The sequence below is a fragment of the Oryctolagus cuniculus genome, chromosome 8, assembly GCF_051225735.1.
Source record: "Oryctolagus cuniculus isolate XC-2025 breed Fujian yellow rabbit chromosome 8, ASM5122573v1, whole genome shotgun sequence".
NCBI lineage: Eukaryota > Metazoa > Chordata > Mammalia > Lagomorpha > Leporidae > Oryctolagus > Oryctolagus cuniculus.
In genome coordinates, this window is record NC_142874.1 from 32,115,434 (window position 1) to 32,133,749 (window position 18,316).

General features: G+C 55.9%; 1 protein-coding gene across 1 annotated transcript in view; it reads right to left on the minus strand.

Moving 5' to 3' along the window:
• Positions 1-6,420: 6,420 nt before the first annotated feature.
• ATP6V1B2 (ATPase H+ transporting V1 subunit B2) overlaps positions 6,421-18,316 on the minus strand; it is a 28,334-nt gene continuing 16,438 nt past the window's right edge. Inside the window, exons 6-14 of the mRNA XM_002716870.6 lie at positions 18,172-18,311; positions 17,793-17,894; positions 17,372-17,469; positions 16,461-16,584; positions 13,242-13,392; positions 11,449-11,531; positions 10,710-10,814; positions 9,892-10,021; positions 6,421-7,650 (exon numbers count right to left, since the gene is read on the minus strand). Coding sequence (XP_002716916.1) covers positions 7,511-7,650; positions 9,892-10,021; positions 10,710-10,814; positions 11,449-11,531; positions 13,242-13,392; positions 16,461-16,584; positions 17,372-17,469; positions 17,793-17,894; positions 18,172-18,311 — 1,073 coding nt within the window. The 3' untranslated portion in view covers positions 6,421-7,510. The remainder of the gene's footprint in view (positions 7,651-9,891; positions 10,022-10,709; positions 10,815-11,448; positions 11,532-13,241; positions 13,393-16,460; positions 16,585-17,371; positions 17,470-17,792; positions 17,895-18,171; positions 18,312-18,316) is intronic.

The window sequence follows — 18,316 nt, forward strand, 5'->3', positions numbered from 1 at the left end:
TCTGCTGTGGCCCAGGAGTGCAGTGGAGGATGGCCCAAATCCTTGGGCCCTTCACCCCATGGGAGACCGGGATAAGTACCTGGCTCCGGCCATCGGATCAGCGCAGTGCGCCGGCCGTGGCGGCCATTGGAGGGTGAACCAACGGCAAAAAGGAAGACCTTTCTCTCTGTCTCTCTCTCTCTATCTACTCTGTCCACTCTGCCTGTCAAAAAAAAAAAAAAAAAGCAATTGCCCAGAGAGAAAGGGTGGGGGATGGGGACGAAGCTCTGAGCAGCACCTCCAGCTGGGGTCCTCAGAGAAAATGAGAGCCCCTCCCTCCACTCCTGGTTGTTGGCCTCTTCTATGAGGGAGGGGTGATGCTCTCTCTCCAGGCTTGAAGCCGCCTGGGATTTATCAGCTCCCTCCGCAAGTTCCACCTGGAGCTCACTCCGGTTTTTCACAGCATCCCTTCTTAGGTCCCGGATGAAGTGGATGAAGTGGATTGACAGGTCCATGGATAACATTTTATGGTGGCTTGCAGGGACTTCAGCTCACTCAGAGCTGGGTGCCCGGTCAGAACCACACTGGTTCAGGGCGCAATGAGGAGAGTAGAGAGTTAGACATCTTCTATCAGCTGATTCACCCCCAAATGGTCACAATGACCAGGCCTGAGGGAGAGGCTTAAGCCGGGAGCCAGGAGCTTCTTCCAGGTCTGCCCAATGGATGCAGGGGCCCAACAGCTGGCCATCCTCCGCTGCTTGCCCAGGCCATTAGCAAGGAACTGGATCAGAAGTGGAACAGCCACTATGCCACAATGCCAGCCCTTAACTGGCCACTTTCTTATAAGGACAGCAGTCATGATGGATTAGGGACCCACCATGCCCCAGTGTGACCCCATTTCCTAATAAGGTCACAGTCTTGGTGCAGGGAGGAGGAGGGTGGGCTGGGACTTCAGCCTCTGAACTTGGTTGTGGGGGCAGCACCATTCCACCTGCGCAGCACTGGAGTTTGACCAGATAGGTAGTCTCTCTTGCCTGGGTGCCTGAAGGTAAGACTGATCTGGGAGAGAGCAAAGAAATGGTGTCCTTGGCACCCGACACCGCGGAGGCAGCAGGCAGGCACCCCGCCTCCCTACCCCTGGAGAGACCACGAGCTCGCATCCAGCTGTCTGCCACAGGGGGAGGGGCTCAGCTCTGCACCCAGGTAAGGCCAGGTGTGGCCAACAACCTGCTCTCAGCCTCCGGGTGCCGCCGCCTCACCTGGCAGCCGGGGGACAGTGGTGCCTGCTGCACAGCTTTATGGTGAGAAGCCGACCACAGGACTTGTGCGCGTGTTTTAGACGACTGTGACAAGCAGCCTGGAGGAGGTACATGCCTTCCAGCTCTCGCAGAGGGCTCCAAGGGTCTCTAGGTGTGCCTGCAAAGACCAGCCAGGGTGCCAAGAGGGAAGGGAAGGAGACAGGAAGGCCCTAAGTGGACTCCTACCAAGGGAACCTCCCGGAATCCAGAAGGAAGGAGCCTCCCCATCTCCCTGTGCACGAGGGAACTTGGTCTCCATGCCTCTCAAGAGGCATCCTCTTTCTGTGTTGCCTACTGACACCTTGTGGTGGATCATGGAAATGCAGCAGGAGTCACCTGCGTGGGGAGGTTCTGGTTCCTTTTGGTTCTGCAACGGAACTGTACTATGTGGCTGGCTCTCTGGCTCTCAAATACATGAAAACAGTGGGCATGGCTCAGGTAGCTGGGCTCCTGCCATTCACGTGGGAGACCTGGAAAGAATCCCCAGCTCCGGGCTTCAGCCCTGGCCGTCGTGAGCATTTGGGGAGCTGAAATAGCAGATAGGAGCTCTGTCTCTCTGCTTCTCAAATGAATACAAACGTTTTGAAGATGAGAAAGCACTGCTGCCGCCTCGGACAAAAGACACCCCTGCCCGTGGCTACTCTAAGTGTCCCCAGATAGCTGGCTGGCTGACGGTGTCCTCACGTTTACAAGGGCGGCGAGCCAGGGTTGCAGAACAAGCTTCAGGAAGCAATCAGTGTCCCCTGTGCCTTTAAGAAGCCTGTGGAGTAGGGGCCAGCATTGTGGCGTAGCAGGTGCAGACTGCACACCACCTGTGCTGGTTCGGTTCCTGCCCCGGCTGCTCCACTTCCCATCCAGCTCCCTGATAATATTAGTGCCTGGGAAAAGCAGGGGGGAAGATGGCCCAAGTGCTCGGATCCCTGCCACGCATGTGGGAGACCCGGAGGAAGCTCCTGGCTCCAGGCTCTCCCTGGGGACGGGCACCCGGCTTGGAGAGCAGCACGGAGGCTGCCCCAGCTGGCATCTGCTTCTTGTATCTTCCTGGGCCCGCCTGGTCCTGAGCCCAGGGGCATCCTCTGGTCACTGCCATCTCTTTCCTCGCTGGGAGCCAGGTAGCAGACACAAAAGAGGCGGGCACTTTGCCCACCACCCTCGCAGCAGCTCCCGTGTGGTTGGGAGGTGTGGTGTTGACCTGGACTGAGGACGGCAGGGTCTTCCGGCTGAGCTGCTTGGCTTCGCTGTCATGAGAAGGGTGCTGGTCCTGAGTCCCTGTTCCTCTAAGGGCTGGCTGAGGAAATGGAATTCTGGGAGCACGCAGGGGAGCCAGCCCACTGGGAAGTTACCCATGATGCACCCTGAGAGCCAGCGACTGTACTTCTCCATCCAGATGTCAAGTCCTGGCTGAGACCTTGGAGTTGAAGCCAAGGTCAACCACGTGACCGTGGCCACTTACTTGGTATCTAGGATAGAACGCGTCTCACCAGTGACTTAAGACACACAATGGAGAGGGCTTCCTCAGAGGTGAGGAGTCTCATTTTCCCTTTGTATTGAGGCTGTACATTATCACAGTTTGCATCTGCTTTTTTATTTCTTCTTTCTTTAAAGATTTATTTACTTCAAAGAGTTACAGAGTGAGCAAGTAGAGACGAGAGAGAGAGAGAGAGAGAGAGAGAGAGAGAGAGGTCTTCCATCCGCTGGCCCACTCCCCAGATGGCCGCAATGGCCAGAGCTGAGTTGATCGGATGTCAGGAGCCAGGTGCTTCTTCAGGGTCTCCCACGTGGGTGCAGGGGCCCAAGGACTTAGGCCACCTTCCACTACTTTCCCAGGCCACAGCAGAGAGCTGGATCAAAAGAGGAGCAGCCGGGACTTGAGCCATATGGGATGCTGGTGCTGCAGGCCAGAGAGTTAACCTGTTACGCCACAGCACCACCCCCAAGTGCGTATCTTGAAAGGTTAAACTACAAACACTTCTCTTCCTGACTGCCATCGTCACCTAACACACAGGGAAAGAAAGGAATCAGAGCTGCCGTGGGCTCTGGCTTACCCACACAGGAAGGCAAAGCCAGGCTTGAGAACGTCCTAATGGTTAAGGGACTCGATAGGATGAATGTTCATGGCTTCCTCTGGGTTGTAGACTGAGATTCGCTTTCTTTGCACTGATCTGCCCTTCCCGAGTCTTACCTATACCATGCACATAAATAATGAACAAATGACCCTGACACCAGGGTGACACCTGCATGCTACTGTGCAGAGGACAAGAGAAGCCCAGAGCAGAAGTCCTGATCGCTCAGCACGCTCAGGTTTCCAGGAACCTAAGCCCGGCTCAGAGTCCCGGCCTCAATGAGGTAGTTGGCCCCAGAGGCTACGTGCAGTGGCTCGCAGGCTTCCAGCTCCAGCCACCTGCTCGGGGATGCCTCGTGCTCGCAGAACAAAGCCCAGAAGGGCAGTCGAAGCCTCCTCCTCCAGCTGGCGAGGGCTGGGCTCTGCCCCGGGCAGTCACAGGAGAGGGAAGCCGCCAACACAGATCACAGAAGTGGCAGCCACCCTTGAAGGAGCGGAGGGGTACGATGTGGGTCTCTCCTGACTTAGGAAGGGCGAGCTGGCTGGCTGCTGAACTGGCTCCACCTTCAGCCACAGCTGGACTTGTTGCAGATGCTGGCGAGCGGAACCAGATCATCCCCAACGCCCCTCCAACCCAACACATCCTGATTCCACAGCCCAGGCCTCTCTGCGCCCATTTTGGTTGGTTTGAATTTTATGAAAGCAGGTTCCCTTACAACCCCAGGCTAACACGCAGCTCCCTGCCAAAGCACCATTTCTGAGTGGCCAGCGGCTGACCACTGTGGCTCACATGGAGCTCCATCTAGCCAGTGGCTGTCTCTCCCCACCCCCACCTCACCCCCGTGGAAAAACCATCCCAGCACACACAGAGATTCCTGCCTGCACCCTGCCTCTCCTGCCCCAGGCTAACCACCCCTAAGTAGCCACCACATGAGACCCTGGTTTCTTGGGGTGAGGGGGACACTGTGGATGCCATCCCAATGTATGGAGTGACACTCATGCCCATGCAGTGCCACGGGAAGAGCCCCAGGCTAGGTTTAAAGGCCCCAGATGGCAGCTTATGTTCTGCATTCCCTATGTAACCTCAGACAAGTCATTTTATATCTGCTCATTAAAAAAAAATATCCAAGGGCCAACGTTACAGCACCTGCAACACCAACATCTCACATGGGTGCTCATTTATGGCCCGGCTACTCCACTTCTGCTGCAGCTCCCTGCTAATGCACCTGGGAAAGCAGTGGAGGATGGCCCAAGTGCTTGGGCCCCTGCCACCCATGTGGGAGCCTCGGAAGAAGCTCCTGGCTCCTAGCTACATTGCAGCCATCTGAGGAGTGAACCAGTAAATGGAAGATCTCTGTCTTTCCCACTCTTACAAATAAATAATTAAAAAAAAAAAAAGTTGCAAGGGGGGCTCCTCCTCCAGGGCTTTCTGAGGTTCTACGAATGTATTAAATTCACAAAATGCCCTCAGAGCTTGGCGCACCCTGCGCACTGCTGATGGCTGCTCATCACAGCAGAGTTCTGCATCCTGTCCGCTTGGCCCGCTCCCAGACACTCCCCAGCCTAGCTCTCACCCCCTGTGGCCTCAGGCATCACCAGGGCTGAGGCTTTGCCTCTCCTTGAAGAGGAGCCGCAGCAGTGTGTGTGGGGGGGGAATGAAGCAACTCAGGGTGCTCCTGTGTCTGCAGACATCCAGCCGGCTCCGGGGCAGCTTTGGCCACTGCTGTGGAGGGCACGGAGTGACCGGGAGGGATTTCTCCTCGTTCTGCCCGGCTTCCCATGGAGGGGCAGCGGAGGGCACCCCATGACCTGCCTGAGCATCGCACAAACTGGGAGAACAGCTAAACTGCAGTGGAGGGGCCCAGCGTTGTGGCGCACTATGATGCCCTCATCCCGAACTGGAACACTGGAGTCCTGGCTGCTCCACTTCTGATCCAGCTCCCTGCTAATGCGCCTGGGAAGGCCACGGACGATGGCCTTGGATCCCTGCCACCCACATGGGAGACCCAGAGTTCCTGGCTTCTGGCTTCAGGCCTGGCTGTTGCAGGCATTTGGGGAGTGAACCAGCGGATAGAAAGATCTTTCAAATAAATCAATTAAAAAAAAAATCCAACTATAGTTAACAGTAAGGAACACGACTGCTTCCCACACATCACTCCTTGTTGCTTGAGTTTCCTAGCACAGATAAGCTCTCCTCCGAAGCTGTCCGCTGAGGGTTTCTGTTGTGTGTGACTGAGCCCAGCTCGCCGACCTCAGCCCGCCCACACGGCTAGGAAGAAAACATCCGAGGGAGGTATTTATCACCCTAGTCTGAAAAATCGCATGCACTGAGACAGCGGGCAGCTGGGAGCCAGCAATGTTTACTGCCTCAGTGACTCAGCCGGGCCTCTGAAGACGGCTTGTTCCTTTAACGGGTCTCTTAATGAGGTTTCCTAACTGGCACAAAGAGTCTAAGCAAATGTCTTTATTAAAAAAGAAGTGAGGAACCACAAGGGCTACTGGAACGGCTCCCCCTAAGCAGCAGCGTGTGGCGAGCTGGGCAGACTCCGCCTGACGCAGGCTGTGCCGCACAGGGGCCCAGCTGAGTGCGGCCAGGAGGCAGGTGCGGGGTGGGCACACGTACTGCACAGGCCCTGTGCTCCACGCCTGAGCAAGGCCACGCTGGGAGTGGCAGAGCCCCCTCTGTCCCCTCTCCTCCTCCTCCTGAAAGCGGCTGCGGGCTCACGGGGAGAAGTGCAGGCGCCCGTGACACCACCCTGTGCTCACTCAGCTGAGTGCCTGCAGACACACACCAGGCTCCCATCTAGGCTCGTAGGGGAAGCAAGCCTGGGCTTTCCTCCCGAGAGGCACCGCACGCTCTGCTTAGCAGCCTCTTTCCCACTGGGTAGCTGGGGTCCTGAGGTTCTGCCGACGTAACAGAGGACACCCTGGGACTGCAAGGGACCCAAGACATGGGCCACGCTCCCGTAACGCAGGGCACCGGCTCTCATGAGACGCCTTCTGAGGTCTACCAACTTAAACAAAGGCATGGTTACACGGACATGCTGCCTTCTGCCCAGAAGAGACAGTCGCTTTAGAGAATTCCATTTAATTTAACATTTATTCTCATTTGATATCCAGAGGTCACATTTTCTACATGAAAACAGAATCATGCCGGCCCCCCCAGCCCTGCTCGGAGGACAGTGGAGGAGTTCACACAGCTTCAGAGATGGAATGCACAGAGTCGGGGGGCGGGGTGGGGGGATCTGACTGCACCCAAGGAACAAGGAACACGGACACCAAACGCAGACGCGGCACAAGTGCAGAGACGGCAGCTCAGGGCGCACGCTGGAGGGAGTAGGGACAACGCTACCAGCTGAGCCCCAAGACTCACCTGAAGAGGTGCAGGGAGGCCAGAGAAGCAGGGCCAGGCGGGGACTTTCCAAAGCCTGCTCTCTAACAGAGTTTAAAATATCCAGAAACCTGAGAGTGCTCACTCCCCCACCCCCTGGCCTCTAGTACCCAGTGAACATTCTAGAAACGCCAACCGCGGCTGGAGGGCCCCAGGCAGACTGGCTTCAGGCTCTCGTCTTCTCTGACTGCACCCCAGTCTCTCCCAGCCGGTGAGACGAGGTGCGGCACTGTCGCCCGAGAGGCGCCAGCTGTGCAGAGGCGGACGTCCCGCCCAGGAACCCCAACTCCCACACACCAGGGAGGCACGGGCAGCTCCCTCTGCTGAGCGAGCAAGCGAGAGTTACCACCACGCGCCCCCGGCAGTGCACACGCACAGACACCAGCAAGCCAAGACAAAGTGCTCGGGAAAGAGACCCCTGGCTCTTCCCGACCTGCTCTTGGCCCGAGTTAGAGACCCGAGCACGGGAACTTCAGGTAGCCATGACCTTGCGGGGGCTGGCCGGTGAGGCCCGGGGGACACCAACTCCGTACACACACAGCAGGGAGAGGGGACTCCATCCCCACCGCGGCAGAGGCCCGTCTCTCAGTGTGGATATTTTAAAGTCTGTTAGCAGTTGAAAACATTGCAACACTGGCACGAAATGTTACCTATGCTTTGTTTTTAATCACAGGGTAACACGAAACCTCCCACGGCGAGGTGGGGACGGAGGAGTGCAAGAGGAATGCAGAAACAGAACCAGTATTTCACAGAGGCCCACGCCGCGGCGGCGGGCGGCGGCTAGTGCTTGGCCGAGTCTCGAGGGTAGAACTCGCTCAGCGTGCTCTGGGGGATCCTCTTCAGCATTTCTTTGGGGAAGATTCGGAGCAGCTGCCAGCCGATGTCCAGCGTCTCGTAGACGGTGCGGTTTTCGTAGGGACCTGAAAAGGATCGAGGCTGGGTTACCCAAGGGCAGCCTGGGCACACGACACAAGAAAGGGAGTAGGCGACAGCCAGGGCCCCTCTCCAGGGAAGGGCTGCGTTTCTATTTTGTTTTTTTTTTTTTAAGGGTGCAGCGGGTTGGAATTCTAAAACCCCAGCCATCATGGATAAGTGGGGGATTTTAATAACAGGAATCAGACAAGCGCAAATCCCAGGGGCACAGCCTGATGCACGGTTCCCCGGTGAGCACCCCTGCCGTGACCACGAGGCCAAGACAGAGCAGCAGCGCTGGCGGGAGGGGAGCTGAGCAGGCCCCCCGCGCAGCCACGCCGGCATCATGCACAGAAACCGCAGAGACGCGCTCGGGTCGGGGCTCTGCAGACACCTTGCATCTCACAGACCAGAAGAAGGCCTGTGGCGACCCTGCACCGGGCAGGACTGCGGCTCATTCTTCCCGCAGCCCAGACGGCCGTTAGCACCTTTTTAGCAATTTGGTAGAAGTTAAGTGAAGGCTCATGGTTTTCTGGACAGACTCCTACGGCACACACAACAGGGACGGCTCTACTGTAGACGCAGCTTCTACGCCCACTGGGAAATGACATTCGCGTGGCTCGTCTTACCGTGGTACTTGCTTTCCTGCACGGGCCCGGGAGTGAACCTGCAGCAGCCCTAGGGTATCCTTGCGCAGGGTTTTCAGCAGAGGGACACCAACCAAACCAGTAACACACCTACCTTGTAAAGGTGCGGGGGTAGGGGCTGAGCCAGGGAGAGTGGTGAGAGCTGACACTGACGGCCAAGGACGAGGGAAAAGAGACGGGCCAGGGCCTTCAGACCAGCACCGTCACCGTCACCGGGAACTCCCAGAAATGCACAGCCTGGGGCCCACGCAGGTCCACCAAGCAGAACCCACATTTTAGCACAATCTGCAGTTGGTTCAAAGGCACGTTCAAGTTTGGGAAGTAATGGCTTAAGGGAATAAAAGCAGAATTGCATAAGGCACTTTCCAAAAAGGACTTATTTACTTGAAGTGTGTGTGTGTGGGGGGTCTTTCACCTGTTGCAGGTTCAGTCCCCAGATGGCCACAATGGCCAGGGCCAGGCCAGGCTGCAGCCAGCAGCCTGGAGCTCCACCTGGGTCTCCCATGTGGGTGACAGGGGTCCAAGCACTTGGGCCATCTTCCACTGCTTTCCCAGGCCATTAGCAGGGAGCTGCAACTTGAATTAGTGCTCTGACAACGGACACAGGTGTTGCAGGCAGGAGCTTATGAACCCACTGCGCCACAACACTGGTCCCCAGAGCGAGGTATTTTAAAGAAAAATGCAAATAAGCAAAAACTTCATGACTAGAGAGAGTTGATGGCTAAGCACCACGCCCAGGTGCTGAGCCTCCATTCACTAGGACAACGACCGGGCCCAGGCAGACAGAACCTGGAAGGGCACGGCTGGGCGGGAACCGAGCTGGGTAAGCCTCAGGGGGTGGCGGCATTAACAAAAGGGGTCTCCCTAAGAGAGATGCGGATGCGTGAGGAGAGCATGAGAGAGAGAGAAACAGCAAGGAAGGATTATTTGTGGCAACTTGGAGAACACATTTACTGACCCGTCAGTGCTAGGGCAGGGATAAAGAACAGGTCACACCAAGTTCTTTGCAACGTTAATAATGATGGAGCAGGACCACTGCTGTGGCGTTGTGGGCAAAGCCATGGCCTGCAGCGTGGGCATCCCACGTGGGCACTGGTACGAATCCCGGCTGCTCCTCTTCTGACCAGCTCCCTGCTGATGTGCCTGGGAAAGTAGTGGAAGACGGCCCAAGCCTTTGGGTCCTTGCACCCATGTGGGAGTCCCAGATGCAGTGCCTGGGCTCCTGGCTTTGGCTTATCCCATACCGGATGTTGCAGCCATCTGGGGAGTGCACCAGCGGATGGAAGATCTGTCTGTATCTCCCTCTCTGACACTCTACCTTTCAATAAATAAATGTATGTGTGTGTGTGTTTTAATAAGAATGTGATGAACAAAACAAGGCAGCAGCTACGTGCACGGATCATCAAGTCGAGACTGTCCCAAGGTGCTCGACAGGCAGTGGGTAGGGGCTGGCCGGCTCGGGCAGACGCGGCAGGCAGCTGAAAGCCCTCGCAGCAGAGGAAAACGCTGCAGAGCAAGGCCAGTTCTGTCAGAGGGGCAAGAGGTCTTGGCAAATCCTTAGGGGCGTTCACGACGTCTGCAGGAAAACGGGGGTCACCTCACCCTGAGCAATGAAGTTCTTCTCAAACTTCTGCAGGAACTCCAGGTACAGAAGGTCATCCGAGGTGAGGGCTTCCTCTCCGACCACGGCCTTCATGGCCTGGACATCCTTGCCGATGGCGTAGCATGCGTACTACAGGGGAGAGAGGCGGGTGCGTGGACGTGAGGACCCCACCCTACACACACACACACACACACGGGTCCGCACTGTCACTCAGACATGCGACTCACACCACTGAACACTCGGTAAAACACCCACTTCCTCATCGGCTTACGATGAGTAGAGCGCTTGGATATCAGCCTGCGTGGCTAAGCCAAGGACAAACTCGTCTCAAAGATCTCCCGGGAAGTATCTGTGACCACAGCAGGCTCACCATTCCTACTTTCAGGTCAAACGATCTGCCCTCACTTGACGCCCGGTGAAGACCCTCACCTGACTGGCCGTCAGGCGTGTCATGGAGTGCACACAACCGTGCCCTGTACTTTTCTGCCGATCGCTTCATATGTTGAGCAAGAAGCGGGTCACAGCGTCCTTTCGGGACTGTGCTACAGTTATTACTGAAGTTACTGAGCATTAATAAACAATGACTACTGTGTTTTCAACGCCAAAACCACACAGTATTAGACACAGGCCTCAAACATGTAGTTTTTATCTCATTCGCGTCTATCCTGATGCGAGAAAAAGGTTGCCGTGGCCCTGAAGAAAGATGACACAGTCCACATCCATTCCACACTGAGTCTACTCGGATGGGAGAGGAAAACCACTATGGGAGAAAGAGAGCAAGGGCGGAATGCAGTGGCGCCCCGCAGAGCGCACGTACCAGCTGGTTGGAGACGTCAGCATGATCCTTTCTGGTCATTCCTTCGCCAATGGCTGACTTCATCAACCGTGACAGCGAGGGCAGCACGTTGATAGGCGGGTAGATCTTGGGTAGAACAGGATGGAGTTAGTGCTCCACTGAAGGACACAATTCAAGCCTCGCTGGTAGTGAAAAGCACCTGAAACTCGTTATCAGCCGTCAGTCTCAACACTGGCAGCGTTTGCTCCTTCTGGTAAGTTCAGTGTCCTCCCAGGAAGGAGAGGCAGTGAAACACTGATGGCAGTGAAACTCTGAGTACCGAATCTGAGTGTGACACCCACAACACGGTGCATGGCTGCTTTGAGAAACTACCAGTTCTCAACATCTGCCTGGTGCTCAAGTCCAGGCAGTCTCCTGCCCTGACTCAAACAATCACTCCAGCTAAGAGCCGACTTCAGAAGCCAGCACGTGGAACAGGACTGCCCCAAATGTGTCCCTACTAACGACAAGATGGGCAGGTAGGGCCACGACAGGAGCGTCCCCCACACAGCAGAGACACAGGCTCTATTTGAAAACGCAAGAAGGAAGTGGGCCTTCCGCAGTCAGGCATTCTGCCTGCGTCAAAGCCTGGTGTACAGAAATGACGACCTACGGCCGTGTCTAACACCAGTCAGGCCGAGGCTGCCCAAGGCAGTAACTCACAAGGGTCATTCCCATCACGCCACAGGGTGGTGCCACGGCGCGGCCCCGGGGCCAGTACCTGTCTGTTGTGCAGCTGCCTGTCCACATAGATCTGCCCCTCCGTGATGTAGCCAGTCAGGTCAGGGATGGGGTGGGTGATATCTGCCGGAGGAAGACACGCACTTGTAGTTATGAGGTCTGACGCGCCCCATCGCCTATGCCCACCTGTCTCGCCGACAGCACCCCCGATGAGGGGACCGTCCGGAGCACTTGCCTGGGATGCAGGAGAGCCTGTGCGTCTGTGCTGCCCTGGGGGGGGCTGCCTGACGAAGCTGGGGACTGAATCCCAGCCTTGGTTCTCCTCTCACTCCCTGGAACTGTCCTCTCAACATGCAGGCAGACTTCTACTCCCGACACGAGCTCCCTTACAGAGTGGGCCAAGCTGGCGCCCCCCAAGAGAACACTCTCGGCTTGTCAGCCACTCTGGGTGGGCCTGCAGCATGCAGCACGCATGGACGGGGATGGGGGCGCCACACCGCGCGGGCAGCACGACACTTCCGCAGTGTCGGTCTAACCGCACGGGATCATCATTCTGTAGCTACTTCCTTGTCGAGGCAGCCTGGTGCAGAGCATGAATTATGACTCCAGGCTGCCCGTGTTTCTAAATCCACCACTTTTGAACCCGAGCACATGTCTCTCCCCTGCCCCCCATGCCTCAAGTTACCAGGAGGCCCAAGTGAGTGAACACTTACGAAGCACTCAGAACTGTGCTCCAGGCCAGGGCACTACTGCCGGTTCTGGAAAGATCTTCTAATAGTGTTTTTTATTTTTATGTATTTATTTTTATTTTACAGCTAGAGTTATAGACAGTGAGAGAGACACAGACTGGAGCCGTGGCTCAATGGGCCTACGGCGCTGGCACTCTGGGTTCTAGTCCCGGTCGGGGCGCCGGTTCTGTCCCGGTTGCCCCTCTTCCAGGTCAGCTCTCTGCTGTGGCCAGGGAGTGCAGTGGAGGATGGCCCAAGTGCTTGGGCCCTGCACCCACGTGGGAGACCAGGAGAGCACTTGGCTCCTGGCTTTGGACCAGCGTGGGGCGCCGGCCGCAGCGGCCATTGGGGGCTGAACCAACGGCAAAAGGAAGACCTTTCTCTCTGTCTCTCTCTCTCACTGTCCACTCTGCCTGTCAGAAAAAAAAAAAAAAAAAGAGAGAGACAGACAGAGAGCAAGGTCTTCCTTCCATTGGTTCACCCCCCAAATGGCCGCCACGGCCGGCGTGCTGTGCCGATCCGAAGCCAGGAGCCAGGTGCTTCCTCCTGGTCTCCCATGCGGGTGCAGGGCCCAAGCACTTGGGCCATCCTCCACTGCCTTCCCAGGCCACAGCAGAGAGCTGGACTGGAAGAGGAGCAACCGAGACTAGAACGGCACACATATGGGATGCCAGCACTGCAGGCGGAGGATTAACCAACCAAGTGAGCCACGGTGCCAGCCCCCTAATAGTGCTTTTTAAAAACTGAGGTGAGAACCAGAAGTCATCAACATGAGAGGAACTGGGACCAGTCTCCCCCGGGAACTGCACCCAGCACCTTCGGACACTGTAGAGGAAGCCCTGCTTAAACACGCTGTCCCTAGGGTCGGTGGCACTCCTCGTGCAGGGACCACAGTGTCCTGCCAACAGCAGGCACTCAATAATACCTAAGGAATGAAAACTGCGCCTGCAATTTACAAACAACTGCACACCCAAGGCAGGGAACTGGGGATGATTTGTGAATGAAGAACGGTATTCAGGCAAAACCACCACCTCCTGGAGGACAAGCTCAAGGGCAGGCGCGTTCTCTGTGACCCCAGGTCCTGAGAGCAACGCGGCGCACTCACCGTCGTTAGGCATGGTGAGGATGGGGATCTGGGTGATGGAGCCGTTCCTGCCCTCCACTCGGCCTGCGCGCTCGTAGATGGTGGCGAGATCTGTGTACATGTAACCCGGGAAGCCACGCCGCCCAGGAACCTCCTCCCTGGCTGCAGACACCTGAGGGGGAGTCGAGGACAGGAGCGTCACATGTCACGGACACGCAAAGCTCCGTCAGGACGCCCGGGGACAAAGTCGGGGACCCCATCCTGTTCGCGTCCAGTGCTGTCTGTGGGTGAAAACCTGCCTGCAACTGTGTGAATCACAGGAAGTTCACTTTGAAACCGAGAGAAGACGCGTGGCTCTCTGATCTGTCTTGTGCGGTGGGCCGAGCTCCAGCTGGGTAAGCTCCTCCTGACAAGGTGACGAGAGAAGGAAGTGGCCACCCTGTTGCCCTTCACACGCATGTCTTAACTGAGCCTCACAACCACCCTACGAGCAAGGCCACGCTGGGGTCCTCCAAGGCCAGCAGTCCGTGCCACTCCACGGCAAGAACTGCGGGCCTTCTCTCGGAGACTCGCACCTGGTAAAACACAGGCACACACAGCAGACCATGGCCACCAAGAACCCTACGGCGCCGTCGAGAACAGTGCCACGGGCCACTTTGGCACCGCCACGAGACTGGGCTGCACGGTCTGCAGAGCACCTGTGACCGAGGGACGGCGAGACAGCAGCACTTACGCATCTAGAAACTGTCACAGTGATGTGGCAGAATAATTTTACATCTGCCGAATCTCAGCATCGCAATGGAAGGTCTGGGTCTTTAAGTTCTCTATCTTTAAAGAACTTCTCACTGCACTTTATAAAGCTAACGGTCTGTTATGGATGGGTGAAAATCTAACCCTTTACCAGAATCAATCAATCAATCTCTCTCTCTCTCTCTCTCTCTCTCTCTCTCTCTCTCTCACACACACACACACACATACACACACACACACACACACAGATTTTCATCCACGGTTTCTGGCTTAAAACCCTCTCCCGAAGACAGGTCACGCTATATATTATACTACAATTCCTCTTCCCCAAAGCAGGCCCCACAAACTCTAGTCCTTCCCACCTCTTGGTCTCGTCCAATAGCAGCTCCCAAGATGCTACTCATGCCAGGGGGTCCCGCCCCACAACCCCCAGGAAGGAAAGCTGCACAGGGACCAGGAGCGGCTGACACACAGGCCACCTGGGTCTCCCTCCCTGGCCCCTCCTCTCTGTCGCATCACGCTTCTACACATTCCATGCTTCGACTGTTCTTATGCAGTGCAGACTCCGTGGAGACCCCAAAGGAGGAGAGTGGGTGGCTGGGCACCAGGCACACCCAGAGCGGGCACGGAAGCTTTGCGGCTCTTTCCCCACACCTCGCCCTGCGCACAGCTCCTCACCTGTATCCTCTGTAACAGCCTCCACCATAAACCAGCAAAGCTAAGTATTTCCCTGAGATCTGAATGGAGCCGAGGTGGTGGCTAGGGGATGCTAATTCACATCTGCTCATCCAGAATGGGGCTGTGGGCCCAGGAGCGGCCTGGAGACCGCAGAGCCCGCATCAGCCTTGGCGTCCCTCTGTGCTGGGACGCTGCCCTCCGGTCAGGTCCAGGTTTAGCCTGCTGTCTCCCCAAACTCTTAACCATGACTTACAGCCCGCGAGACACCTGCCGCACCTTTGTAAGCTCTATGGCTGAGGGCCAGTGCAGAAAAGATTCACAAGGATTCACAGCCCAATCCTGTCCAAAGGATGAACAAGCCCACTGCTGCCTCTCTCTCCCTGCAAAGAGGACATCCGAGCACAGGAGTGTGGCGTGTTCGCTTCATGAGTGACCCAGGTGGGCACCTGTACCGGGCACTTCCTCCGAGACTTCAGGCGATCAGTGACCAAGACACCAACGTGTCTGTCTAAAACCGACTCAATGCACACAGCAACGCTGTGCGAAGTATAAAACCAGGAACCAACTGGAGCTTGCCGATGCAGCCACTGCGGCCACTGCTTCCGGGCTCACACTCTCCCTCGTCGCTTCCTGAGCAAGCTCCAACTTGATGACTGTGGCTGCCAAGGGTCCGTCTTGGGGACTGGACTACAGGGCACCACAGGTGTGCTGGGCGTGTGTGGGAAAACCCCACACATCTGGTGTCGGAACTGCTCTGGCTGGGCACAGAGCAGGACACACTCAGTGTGGGTTTCCAGCCCGGGGCACTGTGGCCTAGAGATGTGCTGATGGGCCCCAGGCAACAGTAAGAAGCTGGGTCTCTATGGAGCAGTCTCCAGAAGTCTCTCTTTCCTTCTTACGGCCTTAAAACTTACTCAATGTTTCTGTAATTTGCATTAAAATAAACTTATGGGTAACTGCTAGAATCTTAACAGGGTCCCTAAATTAGCACTGAGTTTTACAAAGAAAACCGTGAAAAAAGTGCTTCAAGAATATGGCTGCTATGTACTTAAATATCAACATCACTGAAGATGGAATCCCGAAGAGGGTTACAAATACAGTCATCAGCTAGACAGACGCCTGGGAGAGCAACTGAACAAACACCCTGGCATCATTCACTCCCTTCACAGTCAGTTCTTGTTTCTTTAAAGATTATTTGAAAGGCAGAATGAGACACACACACATACACACACGGAGAGGGAGAGGGAGAGGGAGAGGGAGAGGGAGAGGGAGAGCGAGAGGGACAGCGAAAAGAAAAAAAAGAGAGAGAGAGAGAATCTTGCATCCACTGGTTCACTCCCCAAATGGCCAAAACAGCCAGGGCTGGGCCAGGACAAAGCCAGGAGCCAGGAGCTCCATCTGGGTCTCCCACATGGGTGACAGGAGCTGGAGCACCTGGGCCACCTTCCGATGCTTTCCCAGGCACCTTAGCAGGAAGCTGCACTGGAAGTGGAGCAGACAGCCCCCTGATATGGGATGCTGGCATTCCACGCAGTAGCTTAACCTGCTGTACCACAATACCAGACCCCACACAAGTGAGACGAGGTGACAGTGTAATAAACAGGGTGGTCATTTAAACCCAGCCCTCTCATCATTTCTGTCAAGCTGACAGAAAAGAAGTTGTACTTTCCTTTCTGACTAATTAAGGCATTCTACTAATGCAGGAGCAAAGAGCTGAAATAGATGATTAAATCCCCCGACTCTCCCCAAGGAATAACTGGCCATGCAAATGCACCCGCCCTGCTTAGCTGGGAAAACGCGCACAGACGTTACCTCCCGGAGCGCTTCCGCGTAGGAGCTCATGTCTGTCAGGATGACCAGCACGTGCTTCTCACACTGGTAGGCCAGGAACTCCGCCGTGGTCAGAGCCAGGCGAGGCGTGATGATTCGCTCGATGCTGAAAGGGAACACCAGGGCCCGGGTACTCAAACCTCACGACAAGCAACAAAATGACGCTGGCGTCTGTGACAGGTGTGACATACATGGGGGCGATGTCCCCGGGCACAGCTGTGTGCTTACGGAGAGAGTTACCTAGCGCTGCCAAGTTAAACTGACTCCAGCTGGCTCTCCACAGCCCTAAGTTCTGCATCCACAGATCCAACCAACCATGCACTGAAACACAGTCAGGAAAAAAACTACTGCCTCTGCGCTGTTTCTTGTCCCCGCTTCCCGAACAAGACAACGTAACTGGGTACACAGCGCTCACGTGGTGTCACCCAGAGCTACTGACAGCCGACCGACGAGAACGTGCCTCAGCTCTGCACACACACCCCACCCTTGGGGGCCCTGGCCCCCATCGCCACGGACGAGGGACGGCTGTGTCCTACACATTTCTCAGAGCTGTACTTTCTCCAAGCCAACACGGCCTGGGAGCGAGCGCACAACAAAGGGGAGAAAACACAAGCCAGGTTTCTCAGGTAAGAGGGAACAGGTCATTTTATTGAGCATCGATTGTATGCAAGGTCATTTATATGTGTGATCTCATTTAACCTGTGAGCTGAGGGTTCTATCTGTTACATTTTACGAGCCTAAGAGCCTGAGCAACTTGCTCAAAGCCATGTCCCCACTGAGAAGCTGGAATTTAAACACACTGACTCACCCCCAGCCTGTATGCCTTCCCTATTCTCAGGCTCCATCCTGACCCCGAGCGTGGGCGAACAAAAGCAGCAGCTCTGTTTACTTACGTTGGGTCATTAGCCAAGTTCAAAAACAGGCAGACATTGTCCATTGAGCCATTTTCTTCAAAGTCAGATTTGAAGAACCGGGCAGTCTCCATGTTTACCTAAACAGCAACGACTTCGTCAGTGCTGGGAGAAGGAAAATTCTCAACATTTACGTCTGATGGAGGCCAGCCTGTGGTCTGGGCTTCCTTCTTCAGCGCCCAGCACATTCTCCCAGAAACACAAAGCGATCGCTCTCAAGTTTCACTCGAGGGCTAAGCTGTAATCCTGAGCCCAAGGGCAGGCTGCAACTCCTCCACCTAGAGATAAACTCAACTGTGTGTGTGTAATTCACCACACTGCTCTACAGCACAATGCCTATGTCATACAAGAGCTGAAAAACAACAACAACAACAACAACAAAACAAAATTTATACATACTTACACCCATAGCAGCAAAGACAATTGCAAAGTTTTCCTCACTGTAGTCCACGACATCTTTGGATTTCTTTACCAAACCAGCCTGGCGGCAGATCTGGGCTGCAATCTGACGGGACACATGAAAAGAAGCACGCTGAAGTCCCACGTCCCACTTGCACAACAACCCCACTGTCTGCGACGTCTTCTGAGGTTTTACGGAAACCTCCCCGGCACCACCATTACGTGCTCTGAGACGCGAGCAGACAGCGGTGAACAAAGAGGCGGTGTAACTGGATCACACAGTCATGCAGGGTATCTGAACACCCCCGTGGGTTCTCAGGCCCACGCTGCACACGGGGCGTGTGCCCTGCCAGACGTGAGGCCCCGCAGAGCCCCGCGCTCACCTCATTGTGTGGCAGGCCGGCGGCGGAGAAGATGGGGATCTTCTGGCCCCTGGCGATGCTGTTCATGCCGTCGATGGCGGAAATGCCCGTCTGAATCATCTCCTCTGGGTAGATTCGACACTGAGGATTGATGGGCTGACCTGAA